The 22,500-nt window shown below is 41.6% G+C and overlaps 1 protein-coding gene and 24 non-coding genes across 25 annotated transcripts; 1 reads left to right on the top strand and 24 right to left on the bottom strand.

Moving 5' to 3' along the window:
• Window positions 1–582: 582 nt before the first annotated feature.
• Window positions 583–653, bottom strand: Trnag-gcc (transfer RNA glycine (anticodon GCC)). The gene has a single exon. It is a non-coding gene; the product is annotated as a tRNA-Gly (tRNA).
• A 471-nt stretch (window positions 654–1,124) lies between these two features.
• Window positions 1,125–1,196, bottom strand: Trnac-gca (transfer RNA cysteine (anticodon GCA)). The gene has a single exon. It is a non-coding gene; the product is annotated as a tRNA-Cys (tRNA).
• Window positions 1,197–2,449: 1,253 nt separating this feature from the next.
• Window positions 2,450–2,521, bottom strand: Trnac-gca (transfer RNA cysteine (anticodon GCA)). Its single transcript has one exon. It is a non-coding gene; the product is annotated as a tRNA-Cys (tRNA).
• An 892-nt stretch (window positions 2,522–3,413) lies between these two features.
• Window positions 3,414–3,484, bottom strand: Trnag-gcc (transfer RNA glycine (anticodon GCC)). Its single transcript has one exon. It is a non-coding gene; the product is annotated as a tRNA-Gly (tRNA).
• A 471-nt stretch (window positions 3,485–3,955) lies between these two features.
• Window positions 3,956–4,027, bottom strand: Trnac-gca (transfer RNA cysteine (anticodon GCA)). The gene has a single exon. It is a non-coding gene; the product is annotated as a tRNA-Cys (tRNA).
• A 1,266-nt stretch (window positions 4,028–5,293) lies between these two features.
• On the bottom strand, window positions 5,294–5,365 carry Trnac-gca (transfer RNA cysteine (anticodon GCA)). The gene has a single exon. It is a non-coding gene; the product is annotated as a tRNA-Cys (tRNA).
• Window positions 5,366–6,258: 893 nt separating this feature from the next.
• Trnag-gcc (transfer RNA glycine (anticodon GCC)) lies at window positions 6,259–6,329 on the bottom strand. The gene has a single exon. It is a non-coding gene; the product is annotated as a tRNA-Gly (tRNA).
• A 471-nt stretch (window positions 6,330–6,800) lies between these two features.
• Window positions 6,801–6,872, bottom strand: Trnac-gca (transfer RNA cysteine (anticodon GCA)). The gene has a single exon. It is a non-coding gene; the product is annotated as a tRNA-Cys (tRNA).
• An 881-nt stretch (window positions 6,873–7,753) lies between these two features.
• Window positions 7,754–7,824, bottom strand: Trnag-gcc (transfer RNA glycine (anticodon GCC)). Its single transcript has one exon. It is a non-coding gene; the product is annotated as a tRNA-Gly (tRNA).
• A 471-nt stretch (window positions 7,825–8,295) lies between these two features.
• Trnac-gca (transfer RNA cysteine (anticodon GCA)) lies at window positions 8,296–8,367 on the bottom strand. The gene has a single exon. It is a non-coding gene; the product is annotated as a tRNA-Cys (tRNA).
• Window positions 8,368–9,255: 888 nt separating this feature from the next.
• On the bottom strand, window positions 9,256–9,326 carry Trnag-gcc (transfer RNA glycine (anticodon GCC)). The gene has a single exon. It is a non-coding gene; the product is annotated as a tRNA-Gly (tRNA).
• A 471-nt stretch (window positions 9,327–9,797) lies between these two features.
• Window positions 9,798–9,869, bottom strand: Trnac-gca (transfer RNA cysteine (anticodon GCA)). The gene has a single exon. It is a non-coding gene; the product is annotated as a tRNA-Cys (tRNA).
• Window positions 9,870–10,750: 881 nt separating this feature from the next.
• Trnag-gcc (transfer RNA glycine (anticodon GCC)) lies at window positions 10,751–10,821 on the bottom strand. The gene has a single exon. It is a non-coding gene; the product is annotated as a tRNA-Gly (tRNA).
• A 471-nt stretch (window positions 10,822–11,292) lies between these two features.
• Trnac-gca (transfer RNA cysteine (anticodon GCA)) lies at window positions 11,293–11,364 on the bottom strand. Its single transcript has one exon. It is a non-coding gene; the product is annotated as a tRNA-Cys (tRNA).
• A 1,266-nt stretch (window positions 11,365–12,630) lies between these two features.
• On the bottom strand, window positions 12,631–12,702 carry Trnac-gca (transfer RNA cysteine (anticodon GCA)). Its single transcript has one exon. It is a non-coding gene; the product is annotated as a tRNA-Cys (tRNA).
• An 897-nt stretch (window positions 12,703–13,599) lies between these two features.
• Window positions 13,600–13,670, bottom strand: Trnag-gcc (transfer RNA glycine (anticodon GCC)). The gene has a single exon. It is a non-coding gene; the product is annotated as a tRNA-Gly (tRNA).
• Window positions 13,671–14,141: 471 nt separating this feature from the next.
• Window positions 14,142–14,213, bottom strand: Trnac-gca (transfer RNA cysteine (anticodon GCA)). Its single transcript has one exon. It is a non-coding gene; the product is annotated as a tRNA-Cys (tRNA).
• An 888-nt stretch (window positions 14,214–15,101) lies between these two features.
• Window positions 15,102–15,172, bottom strand: Trnag-gcc (transfer RNA glycine (anticodon GCC)). Its single transcript has one exon. It is a non-coding gene; the product is annotated as a tRNA-Gly (tRNA).
• Window positions 15,173–15,643: 471 nt separating this feature from the next.
• On the bottom strand, window positions 15,644–15,716 carry Trnac-gca (transfer RNA cysteine (anticodon GCA)). The gene has a single exon. It is a non-coding gene; the product is annotated as a tRNA-Cys (tRNA).
• An 892-nt stretch (window positions 15,717–16,608) lies between these two features.
• Trnag-gcc (transfer RNA glycine (anticodon GCC)) lies at window positions 16,609–16,679 on the bottom strand. The gene has a single exon. It is a non-coding gene; the product is annotated as a tRNA-Gly (tRNA).
• Window positions 16,680–17,156: 477 nt separating this feature from the next.
• On the bottom strand, window positions 17,157–17,228 carry Trnac-gca (transfer RNA cysteine (anticodon GCA)). Its single transcript has one exon. It is a non-coding gene; the product is annotated as a tRNA-Cys (tRNA).
• Window positions 17,229–19,020: 1,792 nt separating this feature from the next.
• On the bottom strand, window positions 19,021–19,091 carry Trnag-gcc (transfer RNA glycine (anticodon GCC)). Its single transcript has one exon. It is a non-coding gene; the product is annotated as a tRNA-Gly (tRNA).
• A 471-nt stretch (window positions 19,092–19,562) lies between these two features.
• Window positions 19,563–19,634, bottom strand: Trnac-gca (transfer RNA cysteine (anticodon GCA)). Its single transcript has one exon. It is a non-coding gene; the product is annotated as a tRNA-Cys (tRNA).
• Window positions 19,635–20,526: 892 nt separating this feature from the next.
• Window positions 20,527–20,597, bottom strand: Trnag-gcc (transfer RNA glycine (anticodon GCC)). Its single transcript has one exon. It is a non-coding gene; the product is annotated as a tRNA-Gly (tRNA).
• Window positions 20,598–21,262: 665 nt separating this feature from the next.
• Window positions 21,263–21,966, top strand: LOC138053539 (uncharacterized). The gene is made up of 2 exons (XM_068900163.1): window positions 21,263–21,347; window positions 21,407–21,966. Exons 1-2 carry the CDS (start codon window positions 21,263–21,265, stop codon window positions 21,964–21,966), a joined length of 645 nt encoding a protein of 214 aa, XP_068756264.1.
• The last annotated feature ends 534 nt before the right edge of the window (window positions 21,967–22,500 follow it).

The following is a 22,500-nucleotide window of genomic DNA, read 5'->3' as shown; positions in this document are numbered from 1 at the left end:
CCGATGAGTGCGCAACTGTAACGAGTCGGCGATCCAACGACAGGCTGAGGAAACCCCGTACGACATCCACCATTGCTGTAGTATAATTCTTGAAGGCAATGACACAGGATACAAACCAAGGATTTTTCTGAGATCTTCGTACTCAACCATTTACAAGAACTCTTTCAACAACAAAACACCGAGTGGAGTTCCAACGGGCATGCGTGCCGTTGTTGCGATCTCTTGGAACCACAAACATAAAGAAGCGATTTTGAATTTCAAATTTGTTGTCCTCCAAAGACCACTGGTCCTTTTGGATAATGTGAAAAACTTTCGAAAGTTTTTCTCTTAGGTGTGCTTTAAGCTTTTACCCGATTATGAATCGCATTACTTTAGTGAGAAAGAGAATTGCATAATATCTGATCCCCTCTCGGTTAACACAGCAATTTTACAGTAAAAAAGAAAACACGCATAAGAAAGAAAACTGATACGATTGTGTGTCAGAAGGAGGACTGATTCCTTGATGGAAAACTTTTCTGCTTTAGAAATTGAAGGTTAGGAGATGTTGGAGGGTATCGAATGGGAAGCAACAAGAAGTTGGAGTGCACTGGCCGGGAATCGAACCCGGGCCTCCCGCGTGGCAGGCGAGAATTCTACCACTGAACCACCAGTGCTTGCGTGAAATAATGCAACCCGACAATACAATCCGCAAAATTGGATGACGGTGGTTTCGGTAATTGCAGGGCACCATAATTGGCATCTGGCCTTGGCTTAAGTAACCAAACCGAGCTCTTAGAGCTGACATAAAATGTTTTTATCGTAATAAAGAAGTACTGAGCCAAGTACAAAGGATCCTGGAAAGTGCTGATGGTGTTGTCCGGCCTGGATGTCCGCTTCGTTAAGTTCCTGTACCTATTTTTTCCAAAAATGGAGAATCATTTAAACTTTAACAAACCAAGACTTGCTGAGCCCTTACCGCATAATAATACACGGGGGACAGTCGTACAGAGTAGGCGAAAATCCAACCCGACTAACCAGCGTGGGAGACCAGATTTCTGCCATTAAACAACCAGTTTTAGCTGGAACGTCTTAAATAGCCAAATAGACCTTAAGGACAGAAAACAACTTACAACCAAGTCTGTTAAAGGGGGCAACCGGATTTGAACCGGTGACCTCTCGATCTGCAGTCGAATGCTCTACCACTGAGCTATGCCCCCCGTTGACGCTGAAGAAAACCATTTCTTACATTAGTTCAACCACGTTATCTCCGCTAAACTAAAAGAAATGGAACAACTTTACGTTCTGGTCTGGTGATCGGAATTCACGATTTAAAATTGCTAATAACTTAAGACTGATGTGAGATAAATCTTAGCAAGTTTCCCACTCAAATTTTACAATCGTATTTCTTCTTGACACCCAAGGCACTCTTGCTAAAGACAAAATAACGGCCATCGCTTAAAGTATTGAGTACAAAGACTGTGATTTCTCAAACTTTGGACAGAGCAAACAATGCTGGAAACACGATCCGATGAGTGCGCAACTGTAACGAGTCGGCGATCCAACGACATCCGTACGACATCCACCATTGCTGTAGTATAATTCTTGAAGGCAATGACACAGGATACAAACCAAGGATTTTTCTGAGATCTTCGTAATCAACCATTTACAAGAACTCTTTCAACAACAAAACACCGAGTGGAGTTCCAACGGGCATGCGTGCCGTTGTTGCGATCTCTTGGCACCAGAAAAAAAACAAGAAGTGATTTTGAATTTCAAGTTTGTTGTCCTCCAAAGACCACGGGTTTTTTTGGACAATGTGAGAAACTTTTGAAAGTTTTTCTCTTAGGTCAGCTTTAAGCTTTTACCCGATTATGAATCGCATTACTTTAGTGAGAAAGAGAATTGCATAATATCTGATCCCCTCTCGGTTAACACAGCAATTTTACAGTAAAAAAGAAAACGCGCATAGGAAAGAAAACTGATACGATTGTGTGTCAGAAGGAGGACTGATTCCTTGATGGAAAACTTTTCTGCTTTAGAAATTGAAGGTTAGGAGATGTTGGAGGGTATCGAATGGGAAGGAACAAGAAGTTGGAGTGCACTGGCCGGGAATCGAACACGGGCCTCCCTTAAAATGTTTTTATCGTAATAAAGAAGTACTGAGCCAAGTACAAAGGATCCTGGAAAGTGCTGATGGTGTTGTCCGGCCTTGATGTCCGCTTCGTTAAGTTCCTGTACCTATTTTTTCCAAAAATGGAGAATCATTTAAACTTTAACAAACCAAGACTTGCTGAGCCCTTACCGCATAATAATACACGGGGGACAGTCGTACAGAGTAGGCGAAAATCCAACCCGACTAACCAGCGTGGGAGACCAGATTTCTGCCATTAAACAACCAGTTTTAGCTGGAACGTCTTAAATAGCCAAATAGACCTTAAGGACAGAAAACAACTTACAACCAAGTCTGTTAAAGGGGCAACCGGATTTGAACCGGTGACCTCTCGATCTGCAGTCGAATGCTCTACCACTGAGCTATGCCCCCCGTTGACGCTGAGGAAACTATTTCTTACATTAGTTCAACCACGTTATCTCTGCTAAACTAAAAGAAATGGAACAACTTTACGTTCTGGTCTGGTGATCGGAATTCACGATTTAAAATTGCTAATAACTTAAGACTGATGTGAGATAAATCTTAGCAAGTTTCCCACTCAAATTTTACAATCGTATTTCTTCTTGACACCCAAGGCACTCTTGCTAAAGACAAAATAACGGGCATCGCTTAAAGTATAGAGTACAAAGACTGTGATTTATCAAACTTTGGACAGAGCAAACAATGCTGGAAACACGATCCGATGAGTGCGCAACTGTAACGAGTCGGCGATCCAACGACAGGCTGAGGAAACCCCGTACGACATCCACCATTGCTGTAGTATAATTCTTGAAGGCAATGACACAGGATACAAACCAAGGATTTTTCTGAGATCTTCGTAATCAACCATTTACAAGAACTCTTTCAACAACAAAACACCGAGTGGAGTTCCAACGGGCATGCGTGCCGTTGTTGCGATCTCTTGGCACCAGAAAAAAAAACAAGAAGTGATTTTGAATTTCAAGTTTGTTGTCCTCCAAAGACCACGGGTTTTTTTGGACAATGTGAGAAACTTTTGAAAGTTTTTCTCTTAGGTCAGCTTTAAGCTTTTACCCGATTATGAATCGCATTACTTTAGTGAGAAAGAGAATTGCATAATATCTGATCCCCTCTCGGTTAACACAGCATTTTTACAGTAAAAAATAAAACGCGCATAGGAAAGAAAACTGATACGATTGTGTGTCAGAAGGAGGACTGATTCCTTGATGGAAAACTTTTCTGCTTTAGAAATTGAAGGTTAGGAGATGTTGGAGGGTATCGAATGGGAAGGAACAAGAAGTTGGAGTGCACTGGCCGGGAATCGAACCCGGGCCTCCCGCGTGGCAGGCGAGAATTCTACCACTGAACCACCAGTGCTTGCGTGAAATAATGCAATCCGACAATACAATCCGCAAAATTGGATGACGGTGGTTTCGGTAATTGCAGAGCACCATAATTGGCATCTGGCCTTGGCTTAAGTAACCAAACCGAGCTCTTAGAGCTGACATAAAATGTTTTTATCGTAATAAAGAAGTACTGAGCCAAGTACAAAGGATCCTGGAAAGTGCTGATGGTGTTGTCCGGCCTTGATGTCCGCATCGTTAAGTTCCTGTACCTATTTTTTCCAAAAATGGAGAATCATTTAAACTTTAACAAACCAAGACTTGCTGACCCCTTACCGCATAATAATACACGGGGGACAGTCGTACAGAGTAGGCGAAAATCCAACCCGACTAACCAGCGTGGGAGACCAGATTTCTGCCATTAAACAACCAGTTTTAGCTGGAACGTCTTAAATAGCCAAATAGACCTTAAGGACAGAAAACAACTTACAACCAAGTCTGTTAAAGGGGGCAACCGGATTTGAACCGGTGACCTCTCGATCTGCAGTCGAATGCTCTACCACTGAGCTATGCCCCCCGTTGACGCTGAGGAAACTATTTCTTACATTAGTTCAACCACGTTATCTCTGCTAAACTAAAAGAAATGGAACAACTTTACGTTCTGGTCTGGTGATCGGAATTCACGATTTAAAATTGCTAATAACTTAAGACTGATGTGAGATAAATCTTAGCAAGTTTCCCACTCAAATTTTACAATCGTATTTCTTCTTGACACCCAAGGCACTCTTGCTAAAGAAAAAATAACGGCCATCGCTTAAAGTATTGAGTACAAAGGCTGTGATTTCTCAAATTTTGGACAGAGCAAACAATGCTGGAAACACGATCCGATGAGTGCGCAACTGTAACGAGTCGGCGATCCAACGACAGGCTGAGGAAACCCCGTACGACATCCACCATTGCTGTAGTATAATTCTTGAAGGCAATGACACAGGATACAAACCAAGGATTTTTCTGAGATCTTCGTAATCAACCATTTACAAGAACTCTTTCAACAACAAAACACCGAGTGGAGTTCCAACTGGCATGCGTGCCGTTGTTGCGATCTCTTGGCACCAGAAAAAAAAACAAGAAGTGATTTTGAATTTCAAGTTTGTTGTCCTCCAAAGACCACGGGTTTTTTTGGACAATGTGAGAAACTTTTGAAAGTTTTTCTCTTAGGTCAGCTTTAAGCTTTTACCCGATTATGAATCGCATTACTTTAGTGAGAAAGAGAATTGCATAATATCTGATCCCGTCTCGGTTAACACAGCAATTTTACAGTAAAAAAGAAAACGCGCATAGGAAAGAAAACTGATACGATTGTGTGTCAGAAGGAGGACTGATTCCTTGATGGAAAACTTTTCTGCTTTAGAAATTGAAGGTTAGGAGATGTTGGAGGGTATCGAATGGGAAGGAACAAGAAGTTGGAGTGCACTGGCCGGGAATCGAACACGGGCCTCCCTTAAAATGTTTTTATCGTAATAAAGAAGTACTGAGCCAAGTACAAAGGATCCTGGAAAGTGCTGATGGTGTTGTCCGGCCTTGATGTCCGCTTCGTTAAGTTCCTGTACCTATTTTTTCCAAAAATGGAGAATCATTTAAACTTTAACAAACCAAGACTTGCTGAGCCCTTACCGCATAATAATACACGGGGGACAGTCGTACAGAGTAGGCGAAAATCCAACCCGACTAACCAGCGTGGGAGACCAGATTTCTGCCATTAAACAACCAGTTTTAGCTGGAACGTCTTAAATAGCCAAATAGACCTTAAGGACAGAAAACAACTTACAACCAAGTCTGTTAAAGGGGGCAACCGGATTTGAACCGGTGACCTCTCGATCTGCAGTCGAATGCTCTACCACTGAGCTATGCCCCCCGTTGACGCTGAGGAAACTATTTCTTACATTAGTTCAACCACGTTATCTCTGCTAAACTAAAAGAAATGGAACAACTTTACGTTCTGGTCTGGTGATCGGAATTCACGATTTAAAATTGCTAATAACTTAAGACTGATGTGAGATAAATCTTAGCAAGTTTCCCACTCAAATTTTACAATCGTATTTCTTCTTGACACCCAAGGCACTCTTGCTAAAGAAAAAATAACGGGCATCGCTTAAAGTATAGAGTACAAAGACTGTGATTTATCAAACTTTGGACAGAGCAAACAATGCTGGAAACACGATCCGATGAGTGCGCAACTGTAACGAGTCGGCGATCCAACGACAGGCTGAGGAAACCCCGTACGACATCCACCATTGCTGTAGTATAATTCTTGAAGGCAATGACACAGGATACAAACCAAGGATTTTTCTGAGATCTTCGTAATCAACCATTTACAAGAACTCTTTCAACAACAAAACACCGAGTGGAGTTCCAACGGGCATGCGTGCCGTTGTTGCGATCTCTTGGCACCAGAAAAAAAAAACAAGAAGTGATTTTGAATTTCAAGTTTGTTGTCCTCCAAAGACCACGGGTTTTTTTGGACAATGTGAGAAACTTTTGAAAGTTTTTCTCTTAGGTCAGCTTTAAGCTTTTACCCGATTATGAATCGCATTACTTTAGTGAGAAAGAGAATTGCATAATATCTGATCCCCTCTCGGTTAACACAGCAATTTTACAGTAAAAAAGAAAACGCGCATAGGAAAGAAAACTGATACGATTGTGTGTCAGAAGGAGGACTGATTCCTTGATGGAAAACTTTTCTGCTTTAGAAATTGAAGGTTAGGAGATGTTGGAGGGTATCGAATGGGAAGGAACAAGAAGTTGGAGTGCACTGGCCGGGAATCGAACCCGGGCCTCCCGCGTGGCAGGCGAGAATTCTACCACTGAACCACCAGTGCTTGCGTGAAATAATGCAATCCGACAATACAATCCGCAAAATTGGATGACGGTGGTTTCGGTAATTGCAGAGCACCATAATTGGCATCTGGCCTTGGCTTAAGTAACCAAACCGAGCTCTTAGAGCTGACATAAAATGTTTTTATCGTAATAAAGAAGTACTGAGCCAAGTACAAAGGATCCTGGAAAGTGCTGATGGTGTTGTCCGGCCTTGATGTCCGCTTCGTTAAGTTCCTGTACCTATTTTTTCCAAAAATGGAGAATCATTTAAACTTTAACAAACCAAGACTTGCTGAGCCCTTACCGCATAATAATACACGGGGGACAGTCGTACAGAGTAGGCGAAAATCCAACCCGACTAACCAGCGTGGGAGACCAGATTTCTGCCATTAAACAACCAGTTTTAGCTGGAACGTCTTAAATAGCCAAATAGACCTTAAGGACAGAAAACAACTTACAACCAAGTCTGTTAAAGGGGGCAACCGGATTTGAACCGGTGACCTCTCGATCTGCAGTCGAATGCTCTACCACTGAGCTATGCCCCCCGTTGACGCTGAAGAAAACCATTTCTTACATTAGTTCAACCACGTTATCTCCGCTAAACTAAAAGAAATGGAACAACTTTACGTTCTGGTCTGGTGATCGGAATTCACGATTTAAAATTGCTAATAACTTAAGACTGATGTGAGATAAATCTTAGCAAGTTTCCCACTCAAATTTTACAATCGTATTTCTTCTTGACACCCAAGGCACTCTTGCTAAAGACAAAATAACGGCCATCGCTTAAAGTATTGAGTACAAAGACTGTGATTTCTCAAACTTTGGACAGAGCAAACAATGCTGGAAACACGATCCGATGAGTGCGCAACTGTAACGAGTCGGCGATCCAACGACATCCGTACGACATCCACCATTGCTGTAGTATAATTCTTGAAGGCAATGACACAGGATACAAACCAAGGATTTTTCTGAGATCTTCGTAATCAACCATTTACAAGAACTCTTTCAACAACAAAACACCGAGTGGAGTTCCAACGGGCATGCGTGCCGTTGTTGCGATCTCTTGGCACCAGAAAAAAAAACAAGAAGTGATTTTGAATTTCAAGTTTGTTGTCCTCCAAAGACCACGGGTTTTTTTGGACAATGTGAGAAACTTTTGAAAGTTTTTCTCTTAGGTCAGCTTTAAGCTTTTACCCGATTATGAATCGCATTACTTTAGTGAGAAAGAGAATTGCATAATATCTGATCCCCTCTCGGTTAACACAGCATTTTTACAGTAAAAAATAAAACGCGCATAGGAAAGAAAACTGATACGATTGTGTGTCAGAAGGAGGACTGATTCCTTGATGGAAAACTTTTCTGCTTTAGAAATTGAAGGTTAGGAGATGTTGGAGGGTATCGAATGGGAAGGAACAAGAAGTTGGAGTGCACTGGCCGGGAATCGAACCCGGGCCTCCCGCGTGGCAGGCGAGAATTCTACCACTGAACCACCAGTGCTTGCGTGATATAATGCAATCCGACAAAACAATCCGCAAAATTGGGTGACCGTGGTTTCGGTAATTGCAGAGCACCATAATTGGCATCTGGCCTTGGCTTAAGTAACCAAACCGAGCTCTTAGAGCTGACATAAAATGTTTTTATCGTAATAAAGAAGTACTGAGCCAAGTACAAAGGATCCTGGAAAGTGCTGATGGTGTTGTCCGGCCTTGATGTCCGCATCGTTAAGTTCCTGTACCTATTTTTTCCAAAAATGGAGAATCATTTAAACTTTAACAAACCAAGACTTGCTGACCCCTTACCGCATAATAATACACGGGGGACAGTCGTACAGAGTAGGCGAAAATCCAACCCGACTAACCAGCGTGGGAGACCAGATTTCTGCCATTAAACAACCAGTTTTAGCTGGAACGTCTTAAATAGCCAAATAGACCTTAAGGACAGAAAACAACTTACAACCAAGTCTGTTAAAGGGGGCAACCGGATTTGAACCGGTGACCTCTCGATCTGCAGTCGAATGCTCTACCACTGAGCTATGCCCCCCGTTGACGCTGAGGAAACTATTTCTTACATTAGTTCAACCACGTTATCTCTGCTAAACTAAAAGAAATGGAACAACTTTACGTTCTGGTCTGGTGATCGGAATTCACGATTTAAAATTGCTAATAACTTAAGACTGATGTGAGATAAATCTTAGCAAGTTTCCCACTCAAATTTTACAATCGTATTTCTTCTTGACACCCAAGGCACTCTTGCTAAAGAAAAAATAACGGCCATCGCTTAAAGTATTGAGTACAAAGACTGTGATTTCTCAAACTTTGGACAGAGCAAACAATGCTGGAAACACGATCCGATGAGTGCGAACTGTAAGGAGTCGGCGATCCAACGACAGGCTGAGGAAACCCCGTACGACATCCACCATTGCTGTAGTATAATTCTTGAAGGCAATGACACAAGATACAAACCAAGGATTTTTCTGAGATCTTCGTACTCAACCATTTACAAGAACTCTTTCAACAACAAAACACCGAGTGGAGTTCCAACGGGCATGCGTGCCGTTGTTGCGATCTCTTGGAACCACAAACATGAGGAAGCGATTTTGAATTTCAAATTTGTTGTCCTCCAAAGACCACTGGTCCTTTTGGACAATGTGAAAAACTTTCGAAAGTTTTTCTCTTAGGTGTGCTTTAAGCTTTTACCCGATTATGAATCGCATTACTTTAGTGAGAAAGAGAATTGCATAATATCTGATCCCCTCTCGGTTAACACAGCAATTTTACAGTAAAAAAGAAAACACGCATAGGAAAGAAAACTGATACGATTGTGTGTCAGAAGGAGTACTGATTCCTTGATGGAAAACTTTTCTGCTTTAGAAATTGAAGGTTAGGAGATGTTGGAGGGTATCGAATGGGAAGGAACAAGAAGTTGGAGTGCACTGGCCGGGAATCGAACCCGGGCCTCCCGCGTGGCAGGCGAGAATTCTACCACTGAACCACCAGTGCTTGCGTGAAATAATGCAATCCGACAATACAATCCGCAAAATTGGATGACGGTGGTTTCGGTAATTGCAGAGCACCATAATTGGCATCTGGCCTTGGCTTAAGTAACCAAACCGAGCTCTTAGAGCTGACATAAAATGTTTTTATCGTAATAAAGAAGTACTGAGCCAAGTACAAAGGATCCTGGAAAGTGCTGATGGTGTTGTCCGGCCTTGATGTCCGCTTCGTTAAGTTCCTGTACCTATTTTTTCCAAAAATGGAGAATCATTTAAACTTTAACAAACCAAGACTTGCTGAGCCCTTACCGCATAATAATACACGGGGGACAGTCGTACAGAGTAGGCGAAAATCCAACCCGACTAACCAGCGTGGGAGACCAGATTTCTGCCATTAAACAACCAGTTTTAGCTGGAACGTCTTAAATAGCCAAATAGACCTTAAGGACAGAAAACAACTTACAACCAAGTCTGTTAAAGGGGGCAACCGGATTTGAACCGGTGACCTCTCGATCTGCAGTCGAATGCTCTACCACTGAGCTATGCCCCCCGTTGACGCTGAAGAAAACCATTTCTTACATTAGTTCAACAATGTTATCTCCGCTAAACTAAAAGAAATGGAACAACTTTACGTTCTGGTCTGGTGATCGGAATTCACGATTTAAAATTGCTAATAACTTAAGACTGATGTGAGATAAATCTTAGCAAGTTTCCCACTCAAATTTTACAATCGTATTTCTTCTTGACACCCAAGGCACTCTTGCTAAAGACAAAATAACGGCCATCGCTTAAAGTATTGAGTACAAAGACTGTGATTTCTCAAACTTTGGACAGAGCAAACAATGCTGGAAACACGATCCGATGAGTGCGCAACTGTAACGAGTCGGCGATCCAACGACATCCGTACGACATCCACCATTGCTGTAGTATAATTCTTGAAGGCAATGACACAGGATACAAACCAAGGATTTTTCTGAGATCTTCGTAATCAACCATTTACAAGAACTCTTTCAACAACAAAACACCGAGTGGAGTTCCAACGGGCATGCGTGCCGTTGTTGCGATCTCTTGGCACCAGAAAAAAAAACAAGAAGTGATTTTGAATTTCAAGTTTGTTGTCCTCCAAAGACCACGGGTTTTTTTGGACAATGTGAGAAACTTTTGAATATTTTTCTCTTAGGTCAGCTTTAAGCTTTTACCCGATTATGAATCGCATTACTTTAGTGAGAAAGAGAATTGCATAATATCTGATCCCCTCTCGGTTAACACAGCATTTTTACAGTAAAAAATAAAACGCGCATAGGAAAGAAAACTGATACGATTGTGTGTCAGAAGGAGGACTGATTCCTTGATGGAAAACTTTTCTGCTTTAGAAATTGAAGGTTAGGAGATGTTGGAGGGTATCGAATGGGAAGGAACAAGAAGTTGGAGTGCACTGGCCGGGAATCGAACCCGGGCCTCCCGCGTGGCAGGCGAGAATTCTACCACTGAACCACCAGTGCTTGCGTGATATAATGCAATCCGACAAAACAATCCGCAAAATTGGGTGACCGTGGTTTCGGTAATTGCAGAGCACCATAATTGGCATCTGGCCTTGGCTTAAGTAACCAAACCGAGCTCTTAGAGCTGACATAAAATGTTTTTATCGTAATAAAGAAGTACTGAGCCAAGTACAAAGGATCCTGGAAAGTGCTGATGGTGTTGTCCGGCCTTGATGTCCGCATCGTTAAGTTCCTGTACCTATTTTTTCCAAAAATGGAGAATCATTTAAACTTTAACAAACCAAGACTTGCTGACCCCTTACCGCATAATAATACACGGGGGACAGTCGTACAGAGTAGGCGAAAATCCAACCCGACTAACCAGCGTGGGAGACCAGATTTCTGCCATTAAACAACCAGTTTTAGCTGGAACGTCTTAAATAGCCAAATAGACCTTAAGGACAGAAAACAACTTACAACCAAGTCTGTTAAAGGGGGCAACCGGATTTGAACCGGTGACCTCTCGATCTGCAGTCGAATGCTCTACCACTGAGCTATGCCCCCCGTTGACGCTGAGGAAACTATTTCTTACATTAGTTCAGCCACGTTATCTCTGCTAAACTAAAAGAAATGGAACAACTTTACGTTCTGGTCTGGTGATCGGAATTCACGATTTAAAATTGCTAATAACTTAAGACTGATGTGAGATAAATCTTAGCAAGTTTCCCACTCAAATTTTACAATCGTATTTCTTCTTGACACCCAAGGCACTCTTGCTAAAGAAAAAATAACGGCCATCGCTTAAAGTATTGAGTACAAAGGCTGTGATTTCTCAAATTTTGGACAGAGCAAACAATGCTGGAAACACGATCCGATGAGTGCGCAACTGTAACGAGTCGGCGATCCAACGACAGGCTGAGGAAACCCCGTACGACATCCACCGTTGCTGTAGTATAATTCTTGAAGGCAATGACACAGGATACAAACCAAGGATTTTTCTGAGATCTTCGTAATCAACCATTTACAAGAACTCTTTCAACAACAAAACACCGAGTGGAGTTCCAACGGGCATGCGTGCCGTTGTTGCGATCTCTTGGCACCAGAAAAAAAAACAAGAAGTGATTTTGAATTTCAAGTTTGTTGTCCTCCAAAGACCACGGGTTTTTTTGGACAATGTGAGAAACTTTTGAAAGCTTTTCTCTTAGGTCAGCTTTAAGCTTTTACCCGATTATGAATCGCATTACTTTAGTGAGAAAGAGAATTGCATAATATCTGATCCCGTCTCGGTTAACACAGCAATTTTACAGTAAAAAAGAAAACGCGCATAGGAAAGAAAACTGATACGATTGTGTGTCAGAAGGAGGACTGATTCCTTGATGGAAAACTTTTCTGCTTTAGAAATTGAAGGTTAGGAGATGTTGGAGGGTATCGAATGGGAAGGAACAAGAAGTTGGAGTGCACTGGCCGGGAATCGAACACGGGCCTCCCTTAAAATGTTTTTATCGTAATAAAGAAGTACTGAGCCAAGTACAAAGGATCCTGGAAAGTGCTGATGGTGTTGTCCGGCCTTGATGTCCGCTTCGTTAAGTTCCTGTACCTATTTTTTCCAAAAATGGAGAATCATTTAAACTTTAACAAACCAAGACTTGCTGAGCCCTTACCGCATAATAATACACGGGGGACAGTCGTACAGAGTAGGCGAAAATCCAACCCGACTAACCAGCGTGGGAGACCAGATTTCTGCCATTAAACAACCAGTTTTAGCTGGAACGTCTTAAATAGCCAAATAGACCTTAAGGACAGAAAACAACTTACAACCAAGTCTGTTAAAGGGGGAAACCGGATTTGAACCGGTGACCTCTCGATCTGCAGTCGAATGCTCTACCACTGAGCTATGCCCCCCGTTGACGCTAAAGAAAACCATTTCTTACATTAGTTCAACCACGTTATCTCTGCTAAACTAAAAGAAATGGAACAACTTTACGTTCTGGTCTGGTGATCGGAATTCACGATTTAAAATTGCTAATAACTTAAGACTGATGTGAGATAAATCTTAGCAAGTTTCCCACTCAAATTTTACAATCGTATTTCTTCTTGACACCCAAGGCACTCTTGCTAAAGAAAAAATAACGGCCATCGCTTAAAGTATTGAGTACAAAGACTGTGATTTCTCAAACTTTGGACAGAGCAAACAATGCTGGAAACACGATCCGATGAGTGCGCAACTGTAACGAGTCGACGATCCAACGTACGACAGGCTGAGGAAACCCCGTACGACATCCACCATTGCTGTAGTATAATTCTTGAAGGCAATGACACAGGATACAAACCAAGGATTTTTCTGAGATCTTCGTACTCAACCATTTACAAGAACTCTTTCAACAACAAAACACCGAGTGGAGTTCCAACGGGCATGCGTGCCGTTATTGCGATCTCTTGGCACCAGAAACAAAAAGAAGAAGCGATTTTGAATTTCAAATTTGTTGTCCTCCAAAGACCGCTGGTCCTTTTGTACAATGTGAGAAACTTTTGAAAGCTTTTCTCTTAGGTCAGCTTTAAGCTTTTACCCGATTATGAATCGCATTACTTTAGTGAGAAAGAGAATTGCATAATATCTGATCCCCTCTCGGTTAACACAGCATTTTTACAGTAAAAAAAAAAACGCGCATAGGAAAGAAAACTGATACGATTGTGTGTCAGAAGGAGGACTGATTCCTTGATGGAAAACTTTTCTGCTTTAGAAATTGAAGGTTAGGAGATATTGGAGGGTATCGAATGGGAAGGAACAAGAAATTGGAGTGCACTGGCCGGGAATCGAACCCGGGCCTCCCGCGTGGCAGGCGAGAATTCTACCACTGAACCACCAGTGCTTGCGTGAAATAATGCAATCCGACAATACAATCCGCAAAATTGGGTGACGGTGGTTTCGGTAATTGCAGAGCACCATAATTGGCATCTGGCCTTGTCTTAAGTAACCAAACCGAGCTCTTAGGGCTGACATAAAATGTTTTTATCGTAATAAAGAAGTACTGAGCCAAGTACAAAGGATCCTGGAAAGTGCTGATGGTGTTGTCCGGCCTTGATGTCCGCTTCGTTAAGTTCCTGTACCTATTTTTTCCAAAAATGGAGAATCATTTAAACTTTAACAAACCAAGACTTGCTGAGCCCTTACCGCATAATAATACACGGGGGACAGTCGTACAGAGTAGGCGAAAATCCAACCCGACTAACCAGCGTGGGAGACCAGATTTCTGCCATTAAACAACCAGTTTTAGCTGGAACGTCTTAAATAGCCAAATAGACCTTAAGGACAGAAAACAACTTACAACCAAGTCTGTTAAAGGGGGCAACCGGATATGAACCGGTGACCTCTCGATCTGCAGTCGAATGCTCTACCACTGAGCTATGCTCCCCGTTGACGCTGAGGAAACTATTTCTTACATTTGTTCAACCACGTTATCTCTGCTAAACTAAAAGAAATGGAACAACTTTACGTTCTGGTCTGGTGATCGGAATTCACGATTTAAAATTGCTAATAACTTAAGACTGATGTGAGATAAATCTTAGCAAGTTTCCCACTCAAATTTTACAATCGTATTTCTTCTTGACACCCAAGGCACTCTTGCTAAAGACAAAATAACGGCCATCGCTTAAAGTATTGAGTACAAAGACTGTGATTTCTCAAACTTTGGACAGAGCAAACAATGCTGGAAACACGATCCGATGAGTGCGAACTGTAACGAGTCGGCGATCCAACGACAGGCTGAGGAAACCCCGTACGACATCCACCATTGCTGTAGTATAATTCTTGAAGGCAATGACACAAGATACAAACCAAGGATTTTTCTGAGATCTTCGTACTCAACCATTTACAAGAACTCTTTCAACAACAAAACACCGAGTGGAGTTCCAACGGGCATGCGTGCCGTTGTTGCGATCTCTTGGAACCACAAACATGAGGAAGCGATTTTGAATTTCAAATTTGTTGTCCTCCAAAGACCACTGGTCCTTTTGGACAATGTGAAAAACTTTCGAAAGTTTTTCTCTTAGGTGTGCTTTAAGCTTTTACCCGATTATGAATCGCATTACTTTAGTGAGAAAGAGAATTGCATAATATCTGATCCCCTCTCGGTTAACACAGCAATTTTACAGTAAAAAAGAAAACACGCATAGGAAAGAAAACTGATACGATTGTGTGTCAGAAGGAGTACTGATTCCTTGATGGAAAACTTTTCTGCTTTAGAAATTGAAGGTTAGGAGATGTTGGAGGGTATCGAATGGGAAGGAACAAGAAGTTGGAGTGCACTGGCCGGGAATCGAACCCGGGCCTCCCGCGTGGCAGGCGAGAATTCTATCACTGAACCACCAGTGCTTGCGTGAAATAATGCATTGCGACAAAACAATCCGCAAAATTGGGTGACGGTGGTTTCGGTAATTGCAGAGCACCATAATTGGCATCTGGCCTTGGCTTAAGTAACCAAACCGAGTTCTTAGAGCTGACATAAAATGTTTTTATCGTAATAAAGAAGTACTGAGCCAAGTACAAAGGATCCTGGAAAGTGCTGATGGTGTTGTCCGGCCTTGATGTCCGCATCGTTAAGTTCCTGTACCTATTTTTTCCAAAAATGGAGAATCACTTAAACTTTAACAAACCAAGACTTGCTGACCCCTTACCGCATAATAATACACGGGGGACAGTCGTACAGAGTAGGCGAAAATCCAACCCGACTAACCAGCGTGGGAGACCAGATTTCTGCCATTAAACAACCAGTTTTAGCTGGAACGTCTTAAATAGCCAAATAGACCTTAAGGACAGAAAACAACTTACAACCAAGTCTGTTAAAGGGGGCAACCGGATTTGAACCGGTGACCTCTCGATCTGCAGTCGAATGCTCTACCACTGAGCTATGCCCTCCGTTGACGCAAAAGAAAACCATTTCTTACATTAGTTCAACCACGTTATCTCTGCTAAACTAAAAGAAATGGAACAACTTTACGTTCTGGTCTGGTGATCGGAATTCACGATTTAAAATTGCTAATAACTTAAGACTGATGTGAGATAAATCTTAGCAAGTTTCCCACTCAAATTTTACAATCGTATTTCTTCTTGACACCCAAGGCACTCTTGCTAAAGAAAAAATAACGGCCATCGCTTAAAGTATTGAGTACAAAGACTGTGATTTCTCAAACTTTGGACAGAGCAAACAATGCTGGAAACACGATCCGATGAGTGCGCAACTGTAACGAGTCGACGATCCAACGACAGGCTGAGGAAAACCCGTACGACATCCACCATTGCTGTAGTATAATTCTTGAAGGCAATGACACAGGATACAAACAAAGGATTTTTCTGAGATCTTCGTACTCAACCATTTACAAGAACTCTTTCAACAACAAAACACCGAGTGGAGTTCCAACGGGCATGCGTGCCGTTGTTGCGATCTCTTGGCACCAGAAACAAAAAGAAGAAGCGATTTTGAATTTCAAATTTGTTGTCCTCCAAAGACCACTGGTCCTTTTGGACAATGTGAGAAACTTTTGAAAGTTTTTCTCTTAGGTCAGCTTTAAGCTTTTACCCGATTATGAATCGCATTACTTTAGTGAGAAAGAGAATTGCATAATATCTGTTCCCCTCTCGGTTAACACAGCAATTTTACAGTAAAAAAGAAAACGCGCATAGGAAAGAAAACTGATACGATTGTGTGTCAGAAGGAGGACTGATTCCTTGATGGAAAACTTTTCTGCTTTAGAAATTGAAGGTTAGGAGATATTGGAGGGTATCGAATTGGAAGGAACAAGAAGTTGGAGTGCACTGGCCGAGAATCGAACCCGGGCCTCCCGCGTGGCAGGCGAGAATTCTACCACTGAACCACCAGTGCTTGCGTGAAATAATGCAATCCGACAATACAATACGAAAAATTGGATGACGGTGGTTTCGGTAATTGCAGAGCACCATAATTGGCATCTGGGCATGGCCTTGGCTTAAGTAACCAAACCGAGCTCTTAGAGCTGACATAAAATGTTTTTATCGTAATAAAGAAGTACTGAGCCAAGTACAAAGGATCCTGGAAAGTGCTGATGGTGTTGTCCGGCCTTGATGTCCGCTTCGTTAAGTTCCTGTACCTATTTTTTCCAAAAATGGAGAATCATTTAAACTTTAACAAACCAAGACTTGCTGAGCCCTTACCGCATAATAATACACGGGGGACAGTCGTACAGAGTAGGCGAAAATCCAACCCGACTAACCAGCGTGGGAGACCAGATTTCTGCCATTAAACAACCAGTTTTAGCTGGAACGTCTTAAATAGCCAAATAGACCTTAAGGACAGAAAACAACTTACAACCAAGTCTGTTAAAGGGGGCAACCGGATATGAACCGGTGACCTCTCGATCTGCAGTCGAATGCTCTACCACTGAGCTATGCCCCCCGTTGACGCTGAAGAAAACCATTTCTTACATTAGTTCAACCACGTTATCTCTGCTAAACTAAAAGAAATGGAACAACTTTACGTTCTGGTCTGGTGATCGGAATTCACGATTTAAAATTGCTAATAACTTAAGACTGATTTCACTATAAAAGTTAACGTTAAAAAACAACGACGTTTCGACCGTTCGACGGTCATTTTCAAGTTGAACAGTAAAAGTTTTGAATGCGTTAAAATATATGTAACCGATTACAAAAATGCTAATAAGATGCTGACCAAAACTCTAAAATATTTACATAGAAACAATACACACACACAAAAGAACAAAATATTGCCGCATGAAGAAACGCTAAGTAAATAACTTCGCGCGTATCGGCAAATGTGGTAAGACACCAACTCAGCGATCTTAGTCGAAAGATTAATGCCGTCGTCCAGCCTGTTTATGTAAGCAGAAAGATCAAAGGAAATTTCAAGCCGAAGGAACAAACCTCCAATTGTAAACCAACAAAACGTTGTTTATTATTACAAGTGTGGTCTGTGTGATACAGACTATGTCGGCTTCACGAGTCGACACCTACATCAACGTGTGGAGGAACATAAGCGATCAACAATCGGCTGCCACGTAAAGGACGAGCATGGAGGGGATCCGGATTCCATTGGAAACAACTTTGAGATTTTAAAGAAATGTCAGAGTAAACTTGACTGCTTGATTTTTGAAATGCTTTTTATTCGCAAACTTAAACCAAATCTGAACAAACAGAGTGACTCGATACGCGCGAAGTTATTTACTTAGCGTTTCTTCATGCGGCAATATTTTGTTCTTTTGTGTGTGTGTATTGTTTCTATGTAAATATTTTAGAGTTTTGGTCAGCATCTTATTAGCATTTTTGTAATCGGTTACATATATTTTAACGCATTCAAAACTTTTACTGTTCAACTTGAAAATGACCGTCGAACGGTCGAAACGTCGTTGTTTTTTAACGTTAACTTTTATAGTGAAATCCGTTTCAAAAAACTTGTTGATTCGAACTTAAGACTGATGTGAGATAAATCTTAGCAAGTTTCCCACTCAAATTTTACAATCGTATTTCTTCTTGACACCCAAGGCACTCTTGCTAAAGAAAAAATAACGGCCATCGCTTAAAGTATTGAGTACAAAGACTGTGATTTCCCAAACTTTGGACAGAGCAAACAATGCTGGAAACACGATCCGATGAGTGCGCAACTGTAACGAGTCGGCGATCCAACGACAGGCTGAGGAAACCCCGTACGACATCCACCATTGCTGTAGTATAATTCTTGAAGGCAATGACACAGGATACAAACCAAGGACTTTTCTGAGATCTTCGTAATCAACAATTTTTAAGAACTCTTTCAACAACAAAACACCGAGTGGAGTTCCAACGGGCGTGCGTGCCGTTGTTGCGATCTCTTGGCACCAGAAACAAAAAGAAGAAGCGATTTTGAATTTCAAATTTGTTGTCCTCCAAAGACCACTGGTCCTTTTGGACAATGTGAAAAACTTTCGAAAGTTTTTCTCTTAGGTGTGCTTTAAGCTTTTACCCGATTATGAATCGCATTACTTTAGTGAGAAAGAGAATTGCATAATATCTGATCCCCTCTCGGTTAACACAGCAATTTTACAGTAAAAAAGAAAACACGCATAGGAAAGAAAACTGATACGATTGTGTGTCAGAAGGAGTACTGATTCCTTGATGGAAAACTTTTCTGCTTTAGAAATTGAAGGTTAGGAGATGTTGGAGGGTATCGAATGGGAAGGAACAAGAAGTTGGAGTGCACTGGCCGGGAATCGAACCCGGGTCTCCCGCGTGGCAGGCGAGAATTCTACCACTGAACCACCAGTGCTTGCGTGAAATAATGCAATCCGACAAAACAATCCGCAAAATTGGGTGACGGTGGTTTCGGTAATTGCAGAGCACCATAATTGGCATCTGGCCTTGGCTTAAGTAACCAAACCGAGCTCTTAGAGCTGACATAAAATGTTTTTATCGTAATAAAGAAGTACTGAGCCAAGTACAAAGGATCCTGGAAAGTGCTGATGGTGTTGTCCGGCCTTGATGTCCGCATCGTTAAGTTCCTGTACCTATTTTTTCCAAAAATGGAGAATCATTTAAACTTTAACAAACCAAGACTTGCTGACCCCTTACCGCATAATAATACACGGGGGACAGTCGTACAGAGTAGGCGAAAATCCAACCCGACTAACCAGCGTGGGAGACCAGATTTCTGCCATTAAACAACCAGTTTTAGCTGGAACGTCTTAAATAGCCAAATAGACCTTAAGGACAGAAAACAACTTACAACCAAGTCTGTTAAAGGGGGCAACCGGATTTGAACCGGTGACCTCTCGATCTGCAGTCGAATGCTCTAGCACTGAGCTATGCCCACTGTTGACGCTGAGGAAACCATTTCTTACATTAGTTCAACCACGTTATCTCTGCTAAACTAAAAGAAATGGAACAACTTTACGTTCTGGTCTGGTGATCGGAATTCACGATTTAAAATTGCTAATAACTTAAGACTGATGTGAGATAAATCTTAGCAAGTTTCCCACTTAAATTTTACAATCGTATTTCTTCTTGACACCCAAGGCACTCTTGCTAAAGAAAAAATAACGGCCATCGCTTAAAGTATTGAGTACAAAGACTGTGATTTCTCAAACTTTGGACAGAGCAAACAATGCTGGAAACACGATCCGATGAGTGCGCAACTGTAACGAGTCGGCGATCCAACGACAGGCTGAGGAAACCCCGTACGACATCCACCATTGCTGTAGTATAATTCTTGAAGGCAATGACACAGGATACAAACGAAGTATTTTTCTGAGATCTTCATACTCAACCATTTACAAGAACTCTTTCAACAACAAAACACGGAGTGGAGTTCCAACGGGCATGCGTGCCGTTGTTGCGATCTCTTGGCACCAGAAACAAAAAGAAGAAGCGATTTTGAATTTCAAATTTGTTGTCCTCCAAAGACCACTGGTCCTTTTGGACAATGTGAGAAACTTTTGAAAGTTTTTCTCTTAGGTCAGCTTTAAGCTTTTACCCGATTATGAATCGCATTACTTTAGTGAGAAAGAGAATTGCATAATATCTGATCCCCTCTCGGTTAACACAGCAATTTTACAGTAAAAAAGAAAACGCGCATAGGAAAGAAAACTGATACGATTGTGTGTCAGAAGGAGGACTGATTCCTTGATGGAAAACTTTTCTGCTTTAGAAATTGAAGGTTAGGAGATATTGGAGGGAATCGAATTGGAAGGAACAAGAAGTTGGAGTGCACTGGCCGGGAATCGAACCCGGGCCTCCCGCGTGGCAGGCGAGAATTCTACCACTGAACCACCAGTGCTTGCGTGAAATAATGCAATCCGACAATACAATCCGCAAAATTGGGTGACGGTGGTTTCGGTAATTGCAGAGCACCATAATTGGTATCTGGCCTTGGCTTAAGTAACCAAACCGAGCTCTTAGAGCTGACATAAAATGTTTTTATTGTAATAAAGAAGTACTGAGCCAAATACAAAGGATCCTGGGAAGTTCTGATGGTGTTGTCCGGCCTTCATGTCCGCTTCGTTAAGTTCCTGTACCTATTTTTTCCAAAAATGGAGAATCATTTAAACTTTAACAAACCAAGACTTGCTGACCCCTTACCGCATAATAATACACGGTGGACAGTCGTACAGAGTAGGCGAAAATCCAACCCGACTAACCAGCGTGGGAGACCAGATTTCTGCCATTAAACAACCAGTTTTAGCTGGAACGTCTTAAATAGCCAAATAGACCTTAAGGACAGAAAACACATGACTGCGCATGTGTGCGTAGCAGACAAGACGTTTATTTCGAAGCTCTTCACTCTGATCAGTTTTTTTAGTTAAAACGTTGCTGAAACCTTGACCAAAATGGTAAAAGACACAGTCCAATTATTGAAACTGGAAAATGACAAGTTAAAAGACAAAATTCAAGAAATTTTTGGTGAATTACAAAACCTACGCGACGAAGTTAAGGCTGGCCGAAATGGCGGCCAAACTAACTCATCTGAAGTTACTGAAGAGGGAATTACCACGGCAACTCCGAGCAATATCCAAGAAGATGTTAAGAAGTATGTCAACGACAAGATGTCTCTTATTGAAAAATCTGTTAAACATTTGTCATCTTAAGTGGATAAAATATCATCTTCACTGGATCAAGTATTGGAATATTCGTATTCATATAACATCAAGCTTGTAGGTGTTCCTGAACTTAAACAACGAGAAAGCGCCGATGAAACGTTGCAACTTTGCATGAGAATCTTCAGCTCAATTAGAGCTGAAATTCATCCTTATGACCTTGACATTGCCCATCGAGTGCCATTTCGTAACGCGTCCGATGGTCGGCCGAAACCGATTATTTGTAAGTTTACCCGGCGCATCGCTCGTGATCGTGTATTGGCTTCCCGTAGAGAAGTAACCAGGATCAATCCTGCAGATATTGGTCTCCGAGAAAACTCATCCTTAGATCGTGCTGCTATCTACGATCACCTTTCCCCACGATTGCAGAGTTTATTATCTGACGCCAAGAAAATAAAGGAAAGATATCGTTTCTCATTTTGCTGGGCCAAGAACTCCACCATCTGGCTGAGGAAAAATGAAAGCTCTCGTCCGGTCGCCATCAAAAATTCAAGTGATTTGTCTACACTAACAGCTCGCCTAGGATCTTCTGGTGATGACACTGCTCCATAAGATCTTTAACAAACAGTCTACTAAGGTAAACAAAACACTCCTAAGCGAGCTTCCATATTACAATTACAGCGATCTAATTTCTGCACATGGCCAATTTAATAACATTCTCAGTTCTTCTCTTCCCACCAAAAAATATCTTGATCGTCTTCCAAGTTATTACGACCTTGACTTATTTACCCTGAATATTTTTTTAGATAGAAACTCTGATTCTAACACTCATTACTCTAATACAAGATGCAAATACTTCTCTCCACATAGTTTTTTTGAACAAAAAAGGAAATTTGCTAATAATGCTTGCCCAGATTCTAATATTTCGTTTATTCACACAAATATCCGCAGCCTAAAACGTAACTTAGAAAATTTTCAAAGTCATTTATTAGATGAATTAGACTTTCATTTTAATATCATAGGCGTAACAGAAACAACAATAAATAGCTCGTCTGAAAACTTGGATTTTAACCCTTCAATTTTGCATTATAATTTTGAACACATGCCATCGCCTCTTTCAGCTGGAGGTGTAGGCATGTATATTGA

The sequence above is a fragment of the Montipora capricornis genome, chromosome 6 (assembly GCF_036669925.1).
Source record: "Montipora capricornis isolate CH-2021 chromosome 6, ASM3666992v2, whole genome shotgun sequence".
Taxonomy (NCBI): Eukaryota; Metazoa; Cnidaria; class Anthozoa; order Scleractinia; family Acroporidae; genus Montipora; species Montipora capricornis.
This window is presented reverse-complemented; position numbering and strand designations above follow the sequence as displayed.